Source organism: Opisthocomus hoazin, chromosome 6 (assembly GCF_030867145.1).
Source record: "Opisthocomus hoazin isolate bOpiHoa1 chromosome 6, bOpiHoa1.hap1, whole genome shotgun sequence".
NCBI lineage: Eukaryota > Metazoa > Chordata > Aves > Opisthocomiformes > Opisthocomidae > Opisthocomus > Opisthocomus hoazin.
The window spans coordinates 13,991,383-14,005,874 of NC_134419.1; the positions used below are offsets into that span (position 1 = coordinate 13,991,383).

The 14,492-nt window shown below is 41.0% G+C and overlaps 1 protein-coding gene across 1 annotated transcript in view; it reads left to right on the top strand.

Moving 5' to 3' along the window:
• AK5 (adenylate kinase 5) overlaps positions 1-14,492 on the top strand; it is a 101,148-nt gene that overhangs the window by 75,614 nt on the left and 11,042 nt on the right. Inside the window, exons 11-13 of the mRNA XM_075424751.1 lie at positions 5,089-5,252; positions 6,294-6,410; positions 10,375-10,563. Coding sequence (XP_075280866.1) covers positions 5,089-5,252; positions 6,294-6,410; positions 10,375-10,563 — 470 coding nt within the window. The remainder of the gene's footprint in view (positions 1-5,088; positions 5,253-6,293; positions 6,411-10,374; positions 10,564-14,492) is intronic.

Genomic DNA, 14,492 nt, shown 5'->3' on the forward strand with positions numbered 1-14,492 from the left:
TTTTTGTCGTTGCTGTTTTTAAATAACAGCATCATTCCTATATGATTTCACTTGGACTAAAGTCATACACGAACAACAGATGAGGTGCCATTGAGAAGCTTTCAAAAGCCACATTCTGAAGCTAAGGTTTGTTTTTATTTGTATAATAATCCAAGTAGCATTGATAGAGTAGCCAAACTGCTCAAGTCCTCCAAAATCATAGCCTGAATATAAGGATAGCTTGACTGTGGTTATTCTGATTTCAGTTCTGACTTCTGAGGCTCTGTTGTGCAGCTAGGTTTCGCCTCCAAGCACTTTTCCATGATACAGGGATGATACTCATTATGAAAATAAGGTTTGGAAATTGAAACTTTTTAAAATGGTGAGACTCTTGTAAATCCTGCTGCTAGCATTTTATGTAAATGTTCATAGTATTTTGGTATATGATAAACTCCTAAGATTTGGCAGGTTTAAAATAGAGACATCCCAGTCTGTCTGTATGACACTTCTGCTTTATTAATATTTCTGGCAGCAAAGCCAGTTCATGAACTGCTCACATTGCTTGTTCCTGTCCCTGCTTACTCCCAGCAGCAGCCCCAGCTCCCTCTATCATTATTAATTCATCTGCTTGTGATGTTGTGCTCGAGGCCAGACTGGTACATTTCAATCACGTGCCTAGGCTTGCGGTCTTTCATAGTCTGGTGGAACTGGGACACGAGGGAGAGCAGGCGTAAGAGACTGGATTTCTTAATTTGAGATCGTTCACTGATATAAGGCAGACTGCAGTGTAACATTCAGAAGTGCTGCTTGGGCAGTTGTCATTTCTCCCTACCCACTGAGACCACTCTTTTTCTCCCCTTGAAGTGCTCTCTGTGAAGCATGTCTGGCATTCAATAATTAAATGGAGAAAGGTGACCACCTAAGTCAGCAGTGCTGCTAGAAGGTTATTTACCAGAAGATCCCCTTACACAGTTTCACAGGCAGCTGAATCAACCTAATAGAAAGGAAAACTGTGCTAAAGGAGCACACAGACATTTGACTCCAGCCTTGTCTACATAGAAGCAACATGCAGAACTGCATTTAATTTTTATGCTCTGTCTAGTACCCTGGTTCCAGATACTTGCTTACTGTTTGTATCAGAAAGCACCAAGGGACACACAAAGGATTAAGTTTATAAGAGTAATCTCACTGACTGATACAACGTGCTTAATTTCTAGATCTGCAACTTTCTATTAAGTTAATGAATGAGCTTTAAAGCAAGATGTACTGCACTTAGCAATACTAGCATAATACAAAAGCATGCTAGCATTGAAGAAGTGCTGGTAGTTTCTACATTGTCCTATAGGTCACAGCATACTCGTAATTCCTCTAGCCATTTTCTCAGCTTTGACTGTATCTTCATGTCATATATGAAAATTGGAAGACATGATTGATGTGAATAGCAAGTTATGATGGATCAGTCTATCACTGGTTAAAACAATTATTTTTCCAAAATATACATAGGCAGAGTAAAAGATGACAGTATACACAAAAAATGACAGTGTTCACAAAGAATCTTACGCCGTCACAACAGGAGTGGGGACATATTTTCCTCCTCCTGACAATTGAGCCATTGGGAAAACTTCACTACCTTTTTCAATGTCTCAAGTTTTTTCTGCTTGAAAAACAGTAGTTGCAGTGAAGGCCTCTTAACTGAAAATATCTTTGTGCTAGCTTTTGCTATATTTACTATGTAGCTGCTGTTCCATATAAAATGCCTCAAATTACTAGATTTTTCTCATGTTTTTAGGAAGATGCATAGACCGAATAGAGAGACCCTCCAAAAATAATGAAATAAAACCTTTTCAATGCTACAAATGGGCAATAAGCCTCATGACTGCAGGGCTAAGTTGCTGTTAAAGCTGCATATGTAGCAGTCCTATGAGTATATACCCTGAGCCTAAAGGAAATGTCTAATGAGTAAGGAAATGCACTTTCACATTCTTTCCCACCTAAATAGCTCTTTTTTCAGTCACATTAAATACTGTCCTTCAGAGGGAGACAAGACATTAACTAATACTTGAACATTAGGCACGTAGATTAATACTGGCCTAAACACTGAGTATGCATTTGGCCCTCAATGCTGAATTTCCTGGGGGCATTCAGCCTCTGCTCAGATAAGGCCAAGCAAGAACTGCAATCTCATTCGTTGATAAGAAAGCACAAGACTTTGTATAGTGGGTCATATACATTGTCAGGCAGTAGGATGCTTTTCTACTCATCAAATGATACTAAGTTAATAGCAGTGGCCATAAAAATGACTATTTTCAGCACATAACTTGTTTAGTTATATCTTTTCCTCTTTAAAGAGCTCAGTATTTTAATCTCAGTTTTGTTAGAGCTCTTCTATAAAATACACATGGCTAATTCTAATTAATGTTTTGAAGGCATGGTAATGCTCATTATGGTATATGCACTACATAATGGGCCATTCTGACAGCATTCTCTTTTAAAATACTAACAGATAAAAGGTATTACAGAAATACATCAACTCTTCTGAATATTTACCTGCTAGCTAAACCACCAAAAATTGTCCTCATATTGTTATTTCTAAAATGAGTTCTAGTTTATTTAGTATTTGAAGGAACATTATGCAATTTTTGTTTCAGCTCTACATTCAGAAGAGAAACAGTTCTATAAGAAACAGAATAAAGTAATCTTTATAGCTGTTTTTTTCTAATACTGTGCATATACACCAAATAAATAGGATTAAATTACTGCACTGCTAATGTATTCAAGGCCAGGAGACAGAATGTGTAAACAAGCACATGCACACACAAACTTACTAATCTAAAAAACCAAAACAGACCAGAAATAAAATTAATTGCCGCTACAATTATTTAATGGTCTCATTACTCGTAATTTGCCTGTAATTTCTCTGTATCTATTTTTCTGTAGCCACTCTTATTTATTCCTTGTTTTCTTTCAGTTGCTGCTTTTACATAAGAATATTTTTTTTCTTATTAAAGCAATAGGAAAACAACACGCAACCCACACTGGAATAAAATGAGACTGTGACAAAGCTATTTCTAGCTAAAATTGTAGCATAAGCGTGATTCTCACACCATGGGCCGATAATCGTTTTTGTGAAGCTGAAGTAAAAGACTCCAGGTTACGGTAGACAAAACCATTCCTTTGATGCTGCTGCCTTACGACCCAGTTTTTTATTCTCAGCTACAGTACTGTAACTTCTCTGAAAATTATATGCTTGGAGCAATCATGTCTTAAATTGAATGCAAAAGTTAGAGGAAAGCTCAAGTCAGGGGGAGATGGTGCCAAATCCACTCTGTTGTGAACATGTTATACCTACATTTTTTTCATGGAAATATAAACAAAAGGGAAAATCATGTATTTTCTAGTGTCTTAAATCTACATGATAGAGCTGTGTAATCATATCTGCAAGTCCCAACAGTTGATAAATATGCAAGTCACGCACTGAAAAAACTTTACTGAAAAGAGGTGGTTTTTTTATTCTGGCCTTGCTTCTTCTTTCGATTTTTGAGCACTGTCTCCCTGTAAGGGTATAATTACCTCCTACTGCAGCAGATCTGAATAGATCCATCAAAGATTGTAAAAATGCTGCTACACACCTTGAAATTTCTGACAGCGGCCATTTGCTTTCCCGACCTCCCCCACCCCTGGCACCAACACGGCCCCTCAGCCCAGCCCACCGGCGCAGCCCTTGCCGGATGCTCACCTCAGCTCCACCAGCAGCTCTGGAGGCCACAGCCACCAGAGCAGGACTCCTGAGAAGCAGCTTCCCGCCATTTCTGTTCACCGCCCGTCTCCCCAGCTGGGTCGGGGCAGCCGCTGCCACGCGGCGAGCGCCTGAAGAGGCACCTGGCATTGCGCAGGGGGAGGAAGGAGAAGCAGCCACCTCCACCGAGGAGGTGGGACAGGGCAACGCCAGCACCTGCAGAGCAAGGAGAGCCTCAGAGAAGGCCCCAGAAGAAGGGGGCTTGCGAGAGGCATCTGAGAGAGGCAGAGTTTTGGGACTCGCAAGGTGGCGGCAGCTCTCCTGCCGAAGGAGGCAGGGAGGCTCAAGGTGCCATTGCTGACAGGAGGACACCTGCAGCAGTCACCTGAGCTGCTGCCTGTCCCAGTCTCCCCACAGCCCCCCGGGAGATGCCAGCACCCAGGCTGCAGCTGCGGTGAGCTTGGGGAGGGCTGCAGGTGCCTCCCCTTTGGCCTGTGGAAAAATCACCTGAGCAGCTTCACCTGCATGCACTGCCAGCTGGGGCTGCCCTCCGTCCCTCCTGGTGGGACTCTGGGCCAGGTTCAGACAGGGCTTTCCAGCTCCTGATGGAGTACAGCTGCGGGTGTAGAAGAGCGGGTGGTGGCAGGGTCTCCATGTGCCCTCCGCTGCACCTTTACTGGTGCAGTTCCCTGCAGCCGGCATGAAGAGCAAGCAGTGCAGCAGCTGCCGGGAGCGGTGTGACCGAGCCTTCACCAGCGTTTAGCAGCCTCAGTACCTGGCTCTGGGCTATCGGCAGACGTAGCAGCACGTGAGAGCTCTCCAGCTCAAAGGGAAACAGTGCAAGCACAGTGAAATTTTGTTCTTATGTTTACCATAGTGCAAAAGGGTTTAGTTACTATGTTACCTATGTGCACCCCCCGTAACAGAGGCAGGTTTCACCGTCTCTTTGCCTATACGTTTCCATTCCATAAATGCGGGCAAAATACTTCCCTCACAAGGATGCAGTGAGCATTAGTTTGCTGGTATTTCTTGCAGCTGTCAAGCTGAACATACAATGAGGCAAATACCCCTCCCCACTGGCTGGCTGTTTCATGTTTTTCCTTTGCCTGGCAATGGCGTTTTAGGAACAGGCTCTCATCTGCAAGAGATTTCACACTGCTGTGACTCCTTCAACTTGGGTACACATTCTCAAGTCAGCAGTGTAGTGTATCGGGAGAGAAGTATATGATTTCATCTGCTGTATAGTGTCTTTGCAAAAAAAAAGATGCAAAATAGGCAGTCTCATCGATTTCTCCCATTATCTTGGTTGCTAGAGTTTGAGAAAATGTAGATGTTTATTCTTTTCTAATTCAAGATATTTTTCCCTCACAAAGGTGGCCCTGGCTCTGGCAAAGGTAGCCAATGCGAACAGTTGGCCAAGAAATACGGATTTACTCACCTGTCCACTGGTGACCTTCTCCAAAATGAGTTATCATCATTATCAGAGAGAAGTAAATTGATCAAAGACATCATGGAATGTGGTGAACCTGTGCCTGGTGTAAGCAACGGTTTTATCTGGGGTCCTAATGGTTAAACAAAGGCAGTGGTAGGTAGGTTGTCTAAAAGGGTGGAAATAAGAGACTGGAGCTGATGATTTCCATGTAAGTAAAATTAATCTGCAACTTGAGGGAGAATTTTCCTTTTTGCCAGATCTGTGGCACTTCTTTCCCCTTTCTATGCCAGTATTTCTTGACATTTCAGACTCACCTAGGCAACAAATTAGTCATGAAATAAAGTGAGATAGATGCTGCACTATGCATTGCAAAATGCAAGAACAAGTACAGGAAACGGAAACTTTATGTCCATTTTATAGCTTCGCATTTCAGATTCAGAGCTGGTCCTCCTGGCAGCTGTTCTAATTTGCAGTACCTGCTGCAGTTCCCTGCCGAGCTGGCTGGCATCCCGGAGTAGCTGGACGGCGGTTTCGTGGAGGCTATGAACACAGGGTGTAGTGGTCGCAGCTGGACTTGACTTTTACATGGACCTGACTTTTTACATTTACGCCCACTCTTGGTGGGTCTTCTGCAAGTGCATCTAGATCATAGGATGTGTTTGTTAATGAAAGATACTGGGAAGTGGTGCTCAGGGGAAGCTAAAATCTGTGCTGAGGCTTGGTTTTGATTACTTTGCTCTTTGGTGTGTTTGGTCCGATGTCTCTCTTATCACTTTCCATGTAATAGAACTGTATCAATGACATAGAAAAATGGAATCGGATTGGAAAATGCTGAAGCAGTACTCCATAGTTTCACAGGTATTGACATTAATTTTGAAACTGTGACATATTCCCAGCTATCTAGAGGACCCTTTGGGAACTCTTGGATAGGTTGCAATGCTAGATTTGTGTAGCATAGCTGGTCCTGAGAGAAGGAAAAGCAAGGTGCCCTGCTACCAGCAGGACAAGAAACTCCTGCATTTGCAGGACCTGCTTTTAGCAGAACAAGGCAGTTCTGAAGGGTGTAGGACTAAAGTCAGTGTTGCAAACAAAGATATCAATCTTTCTTATTAATTAACCAAGTAACTCCCTTTCTTTCCAATGCAGGATATTGTCCTAGAGCTACTGAAGGAAGCCATGGTTTCCAAGTTAGGGGACACAAAAGGATTCCTGATCGATGGGTATCCCTGGGAGCTGAAAGAAGCGGAAGAGTTTGAGAGCAAGGTGATCATATAATCATAATGCTGTTACAGCTCTTTTAAGATACAACTGTACTTCTTATGCTGCTTGGGTCCCTATCTTTAGCTGATTGCTCTGGGGACGTGTAAAGAGCCGATCCAACAGTGTTGTGGTGCTCATCACTGAAACTTTGGCACTCCATCAATGTAGCAACATCAGCTTTTGCCCTCAGCTACACAGACGCTGTAACACCAGGAGAAGTAAAGGCTGATTTTACCCAAATAAACCAGGAACAATTTACATTTAGTGGAAAGCACCATTTTTAGAATCAGTTTCCGAATTCTAGTGGATGGCTGCTATACTTGTCATGAGAACTTCATCAAGCACTATTTGATGTACGTTCATGAAGGCATATATCTTCACAGTTAATATCTCTTACTATCTCTTAATATCTCAGAGCCGGCTCTGCTAAATCCTGCTGCCACTTTGAAACAGCAAAATACAGATCAATTTTTTGTGGTGAGCAACAGGTGGCACAGCCATAAAAAGAGCGTTTGGCAAGTGACTGCGTGGGAGTTCAGAGCGTTATCGATTTCCTCAGTATGTGCTAAGACCTACTGAGAAGTCTCAGCTGTACATTTCTCAATCTGCAGAAAATACTCTATATAAGCCCTGTGAATGAATTTGCCAGGGTTTAGGAGAAGTGATGAACTAGGGGAAACAGTTAAGTATGTATTCTATCATACTACACTCCACAAATGTCCTATACAAGTTTGAAAGGTAATAAAACTTTAATGAATCATCTGTTTTCTCCCTGAACCTTTAGCTGCTTTATTTAGTTGATTACCACAAAAGCCTAGCAAGATTTAGGCATCAGAAGGCTGGGCAAAATACTGGGCAATAGGATTTGCTATAGAAGCCATTCACAGAAATGCTGATCTATTAGTTCCCTTACTAAAATGCCACAGACTATGAAAACGATGGAGATTTCTTTTGTTTTGTGTAGGAGGAGGAACTATTTCAGCAGTGATGCTTTTCTGGCAGGCGTATGTGTCGTGCCCTTTGAACACTGGTGTATGCTATAAAGTAGGACTTAGAGACTGGAGTGTCCTGGGCTGAGGCACTGCCAGGCAAACACATCTTGATGCACCCAGGGCAAAAGCAGAGCCCCTTTCAGTTCCCATAGACACCATGGCAGCAAAAGGTCCTGTAGTCCTGAGCTGCCTTTGACATTTGGATTAAAATACAAGGACCCAGAGTGATAATTTTGAATGTGCTAAGTCATCCCTGTTGTATCCATGTATCCACTTCAGTTTTCATAGGGTGAACTTGGCTGGCCGTAAGCTACTCAGTAAGTCTGTGAAGTTTTTTTAAATGAGTCATTATTGAGATAATGCTTTGCGGTTCTTTCTGAAGGGTGATGAGAAGTTCTTCCTATATTATAATTGAATGATAAGAGGTGGACATCAGACTTTATTTATTAATATCGGCAAAGTGCAAACAAATAATGCTACATATCTACATGATGTGTAAAAAGCATTACAATTGTTAACAAAGAGCTGTTCTATTTAGACAACATTGGGAATAGTGCTTATACGTAAAAGCTTAACAGCCCTAAATAGAATTAGTTATGTAGAAACAGCTTATTCTCCAGCTGGTTTTGCCCAATTCCTTTCTGATATAATTGCACTTTTACCTCGCCATAATTCTAGAGAAGCATGTGTCTCTGTTCCCTCCTTGGTCTTTCTGCTAGGTGAGAGGTAGAAGATAATATCAAATTGCAAGTTCCACACCACCAGGTGTAAGATACCCAATGAAACACAATAAAGACCCAGTACATTAGACTTGTTTGGTTTCCTGCAGGTGTCCCCACAGCATGCATTATTTAAGCTAAATTGTGTCAGGAAAACAGTAATTTAAAAAAAAAAAAGTAGTAAAAATTGCTGTAATATGTGACAGGAGCATTACTTTTTGCAGTTTTTAACTCAGAAGAATGACATTTCTGTAACATTTTGAATTCCAGAGAATAGCAACATTGAAACTTTTAAGAGAACCACAAAGATTTTTCAAAAGCAAATCAGACCCAGTCTGTCAAACAAGATACCGTTGTCTGATCCTACCAGTTAGTGAACTCCTTCATATCTTCATTGTAAGGTGATGATATGACTATAACTGATGAAAGGAATCATTCCTCATTTATTCAGTTATAATTTAGAACAGACCATGGAATTCCTCATGTGGAGCTTGGAGGAAATAACTTGTCACCATCCTAGTCCAATTACACAAAAAGGACATTTGTTTTGATCATAGGTTAAGCCCACATCCTTTTTAACTTCTCGATCTAAGTCTCTTGCACTGTTAAAACTGCCTTGTTAGCTTTTTTAATCCCAAAACCCAATACTGCTGCTGCTAATAGCGTTAATGTTTTCTGAGCTGTGTGATAAAAATGGGTGGATAAAAGCCTGTCATTGAGCTGTCCGACATAATCCCTTGGCTTCAGCTGTCTCTTAGAAAGTCATTAAGGTAGTAGAAAGGTCAACATAATCCAGACATCCTCAGCCAAATGCAGAAGGCCTAACATGAAATATTTACCTTTAGAATATTTCTTCCTTCAAGGACTGTCAACAAAGATAGCAATGGCAATTTCCATATATCAGTCACTTAGACTTTCTTTGCTGTAGCCATGGTAAAAGCATGAATTTCTAATGGTCACTAGTGTGAAGATCACTTCTCACTCTTTCCTAGAAAGTGTTCTCCAAATCCCTGCTAGAAAAGGAAGGAATGAGAAAAACCGAGAGCATCATTGAAGGATTTAATACATAATTGCATGGAAAGATGACCACATTACTTTTCTCTGATCCTGTAACACCTTTATTTTACTTGACAGAGTGGAGTTAATCCCTTTTAGACTCAGCCCAACAGTTGTTGCTCAGACAAAACGTTATGCCAGAGAGCGCTGTGCTTGAGCAGGGTGCATGACAGAGTGTATTGCAAGATTTGTGCTAAATGACATGTGTATTTTTCAGCATTTCATGGAAAGAATGATGCAGATTTGTGTTTAGAACTTTTGGCTCTCTCCTAAAATTCTATAAGGAACATTTTGCTCTTTCTTGCCCATTGTTTTTCACCCATAAAGTACAGCAGTACCTACTATCAAATGTAGATAGAGACAATTATTTACTATCTTTGCTAAGGTGTGGGAATGCAAATAAATAAATCTGTATTTATTTTTTTTTATAGAAAAGGGCAGACTCTCCCTTACGACTAGTTTGGCACAAGCCAAATGCACTCAGTGGTGGGCTTCTTATAGAATTCAGAAATTACTCACCTATTTGAAAATGCAGAGAAGTACATCACATCCTTCCTTTATGCCATGGGCAGTAATGATGTAGAGTTACACTGCAAATATTGACATAAAATAGTGTGTGATGTAAAGTAATTAATGCGATGTATTCCTGTGAATATGCCCAATAACAAGCATTTGCTAGTGTCCCTGAGCCTGTCTGTTGCTAGTCACTTCCGTTTCAAGTTGACACAGTTTAATATGGACATTTCTTTCTATTGCCTCTTGAAATTCTAAGCTATAGTTTACCACTCCCTGAATGAAAATATAATCTTCACAGACTGAACAAAGCAAAGACTAAAAAAATAACTCTGTCAAGCGTTCCATGCGTGGAGTGATGTTTGCATCAAGCTTTTATCAAACAATTGCAAATAAAGAACAAACTGACTTAAGTCGAGTTAGCCAGAATTTTTCAGATCATATCTCTTTGTGTGTGTAGAGCCCAATGAAGCACAGCCTTGATCCTGAATACTGGGATCTCTAAGTGCTGCTACAATGAAAGGTGTTTGTTAATAAGCATAATTTCTGCATAGACAAATACAAAAGTAATTTGCTAATAAATTCCTTGATGACTCTTTCAGTAGCATTTCTTTTTGAAATTACCCAAACAAAATCAGTTTTACCAGGCCAGTGGTTTGAAAACTTATTGTTTTTCTTTGTCTCTAGATTGGGGAACCAAAACTTGTATTCTGCCTGGACTGCTCTGCAGAAACCATGAGCAGTCGCCTTCTGATGAGGAATCAGAGCAGTCAGCACTCTGGTAACGCTGAAACCATCCAGGAAGGAATTGAAAGCTATTACCAAGCATCAAAAGCTGTGATTGCATATTATGAAAGGAAGACACAGTTATGCAAGGTAAATTCCTTGACATTTTGAATTAAATTATTGCCTTTTACTTCCATTGTATGAGCAATGTTTGGAAAACACTGACATGACACGATTTATGAACTGTATTACTTTCTGCACTTTCCAGTTTGTTCTCATCTACACTTCCTTGGTTTGTTTGCAACTTCTACGAACTTCTGAGTTCCATAGTACAACCTGAAAGAACAAAACCACAGATTTATCCTGAGTCTAAGAACATAGCCTGAATCACTCCGTCATTTGTATAGAATTTCTTATTAAACATTAATGCTGGAAAGCTTTTCTTGAAGTATTAGGATTTATTTCTCTATAAGGCCTTTCACAGTTAGGATGAAAGATTCTGTTAATCCAAAGCCTTTTAGTTACATTTACCAAACTGACAATGTATATTCTGAAATAAAACAGACCTGCACACAAGAAACATCTTTCTGCTGGAACTTATGACATAATTATATTAATTTCAATTAATTACCTCAGTTTACACCTGCTGAGGATGTGATATTTAAAGCATTCTTTTTATTCTCTAACCAATACTTTACAGAGAAGCAAGAAAAATTCCACCAGTGCACTTTGCTGTATATGCTGGCACATCCATAAGCTCATTTACGTGGGAGGTTTATATTTCTTTTTATATATTTCTCTGCTCCATCGTGGCAAACTATCCCTTATGTTCAGCTACAAAAAGATCTAGTCCTACTGATCCTTCCTGTCCTAAAAGGGAAAGAATCCAATAATAGTTTCTGGAAATATTACGGGAGCTTTTTTCTAGAGGCTGTGGCAAACATGTAAATCAGCTATCCCAAACCTTTCTGCTCTGCAAAGTTCCCAAAAGAGAAACATGGAGCTAATTTATGTAGCCATATCCTGGCCTAAGAACAGAGCAAATGACATAGTCCTGAGAAAAACTGTCCTCAAAGGGAGAGTCCTGATTTATATCCTTAGCTAGGCCCACAGTAAGTGCACCGAAGGCAAGCTCTAGAGTGGCAGAAAAAAAATCCCCAATTACTTTTCTATTTTAAGCTCAAGAACGGTTATCTGGTTGTATTTTTGTTTTCTTTGACGAGCTACCTTGCCAGCATTGCAAGGATGCGTCTAATGAAGAATTCGGTACAATACACCAACACAGAGCGATGCAAAGGAAAAGAGAGCTCTCTGTATCTCGAAGATCTTACTCCAGTGAGCTGTGCCTGCCGCAGTGTTTCCCTTTTTTTCTTTTTTTCCATGCAGTCTGTGCAGTGGCAACACATGCGGTCTTTTCTTGAAAGCTTATAGCTCATTAGTTCCTTAAGGGACTTGCCTAGTCTATGGGTCAGAACTGGGTATGTGCTTTGCAGTCTTTCATCATTAGTTTTTAGGGGAAATGACATTGTGTGTTTGCATGTTAGAAAATATTTGTGCATTGCTTGAACCATGTCTACACTGTTATTCTTACAACATCTGTACAGTGTCTGTACTTGCTTCTGATGAATGTAGGTGTTCAACGTACTTCTGTCTTCTGGATGGAGCTATGGGCTGTGAAAGCTCTGTAAAATCAGCTTTATAAACATCATCATTTAAAATGCCCTTTGAAGGTTGAGAAATGTGTTCCGTTCTTCTTGAACACAGAATGACAGAATCACAGAATGTTCGGGGTTGGAAGGGACCTCTGTGGGCCATCTAGTCCAACCCTCCTGCCAAAGCAGGGTCACCTACAGCAGGCTGTAGAGCACCTTGTCCAGGTGGGTCTTGAATATCTCCAGAGAAGGAGACTCCACAACCTCCCTGGGCAGCCTGTTCCAGTGCTCCGTCACCCTCAGAGGGAAGAAGTTCTTCCTCATGTTCAGACGGAACTTCCTGTGCCTCAGTTTGTGCCCATTGCTCCTTTCCTGTCGCTGGACACTACTGAAAAGAGCTTGGCCCCATCCTCCTGACACCCACCCTTCAGATATTTGTAAGTATATATTAAGTCACCTCACAGCCTTCTCTTCTTCAGGCTGAACAAGCCCAGCTCCCTCAGCCTCTTCTCATACGAGAGATGTGCCAGTCCCCTCACCATCCTCGCAGCCCTCCGCTGGACTCTCTCCAGTAGCTCTTCAAAAACACAGGTACTCTGTATTGAAATGAGTACCTCATCCGCTTTTTACTAAACTGATAAAACGCACATCTGCTATCAGAGATGTGATTCCGTGATGGACTGAAGTAAAGCAGGGAGATGGGGAGATGCCCCCTCCCCAACCCTTACAGTGTAGACGAGTACATGTTCAGTTATTTATCAGCATTTAGAGAACACTGCCGAAATACTCCGCAGAGGTAGGCTTTTACAATGAATCCTCCCAGGCTATTCTTGTCACCCTCAGCCAGCCTCGGGTACCAGCCTGCAGCCCTGGTGCCTGCACAGCAAGGCGCAGAAGCAAATGTAGTTTTCATAGAAGTAGCATGTGAACATTTTATTGTTCATGGGTGAGAGAAGTGATTTTTTTTTTTTAACCAAGTGTTGTTGAACAGTTGTGAGAATCTATTTTAAAGTTTACTTTGCACCTACAGTCAAAGTGGAAAAGAAGGTCTGTGCACTTTTTTGCACAGGGCGATTGACTTCAGTAGCTATTCTGATCCAGTATTCCCTATCTGTTCTGCAGTGGACACTGCTGGAGTGAAAAAAAAGCATTCATTTTTGGAAATACACTGAACACTGTGAAACAAAGTAATTTCTTTTCTGGAAGGAGTGCTTGTTTAGGAAATTTTTCTAGGCAATTTTCCTGGATAAGTGAACTCAAGGAGTGTAATCACACAGTCTGACTTGGTCAGTGACCCCACTCAAGTGTAGTGCCTGGCATAGTGGCATCCTTCCATTGCCCAGTCCTGCCTGGAGCAGGAGGCTGGACTAGAGGGCCCGCTGAGGTTCTTTCCAACCTGTATTATTATCCTGTGAATGCACATCTGACAAACCTATACATCATTCGGCTCAACAATTTGAAGAATAAAGACAAAGAAAAAACAGTTAAGACTTGGTCAACAGCTGTTTTGAAACAAAGAGAACTAGATAACACAAAAGGTGTAACTGTTAGCTATGTGGGAAATTAAGAGAAAATAGACATTGAGGTTTACAGTTTGAAAACTATTTTAGTGGTGAATATGTTCAGGCTGCACATGCTGAAGAAAGCAGAGAGTAAAGGGGAAGTCTGCAATTCCCAGGACACAGAGTTAGTTTCTTATTTATAGCAACATATTTTACAGACGAGTAAGCACTGACATTAGCAGCCACTCTGATGTTCTCCGAATGGAGAAAGGAAATTCAGGTGGAAAGCAGAAGACTGTCAGTAATACTTCTGACTGCAACTTTTTGTGTGAGCTAGGCTAAAATAGTCCTTGGGTTTTGTTATTTGCAATATCATACACATACAGAGAAGACAGAGACTTTTCCTAGAGGCAGTCTAACGTTTAATATTTTTCTTCCTGATTTTAATTATAATACCATGTTTTCAGCTTTGGGAATCTGTTCTTTCCTAAGTGGGTTTTATTACTCTCCAGCACTGACCAGCGCTGGCTGAAGATGTTAATGCTCCCATTAAGATGCTGCTGCCTCTACACTTCTTCTCACTGAAAGAATTGTGTATGTGTTTCCTAACCCATTTCAGGCAAAGCCACCAAAGTTAATTTACAAGTGTTGATGTGAAGACCGCTTGAAATAAATTATCTCATCTACATTCATGGATTTTTTTAAAATAATCCATGGATCTTCATGTAAATACAGACCAGAGGCTTGTGCGCTCTTTTTCTCAGGCAAAGCTGGTGGGATCCAATAGCTGCAGGGAAGTGATCTCTTACCTGAAGGTGCTGTTTACAGATGCAGATCAGTCTGAGATCCCAGGATAAGCAATGGCCAAAGCATCTGAAGAGAAGCTATTTAAGAGAGGAAGAGAAGAAGGGTCTAAAAAATCTTC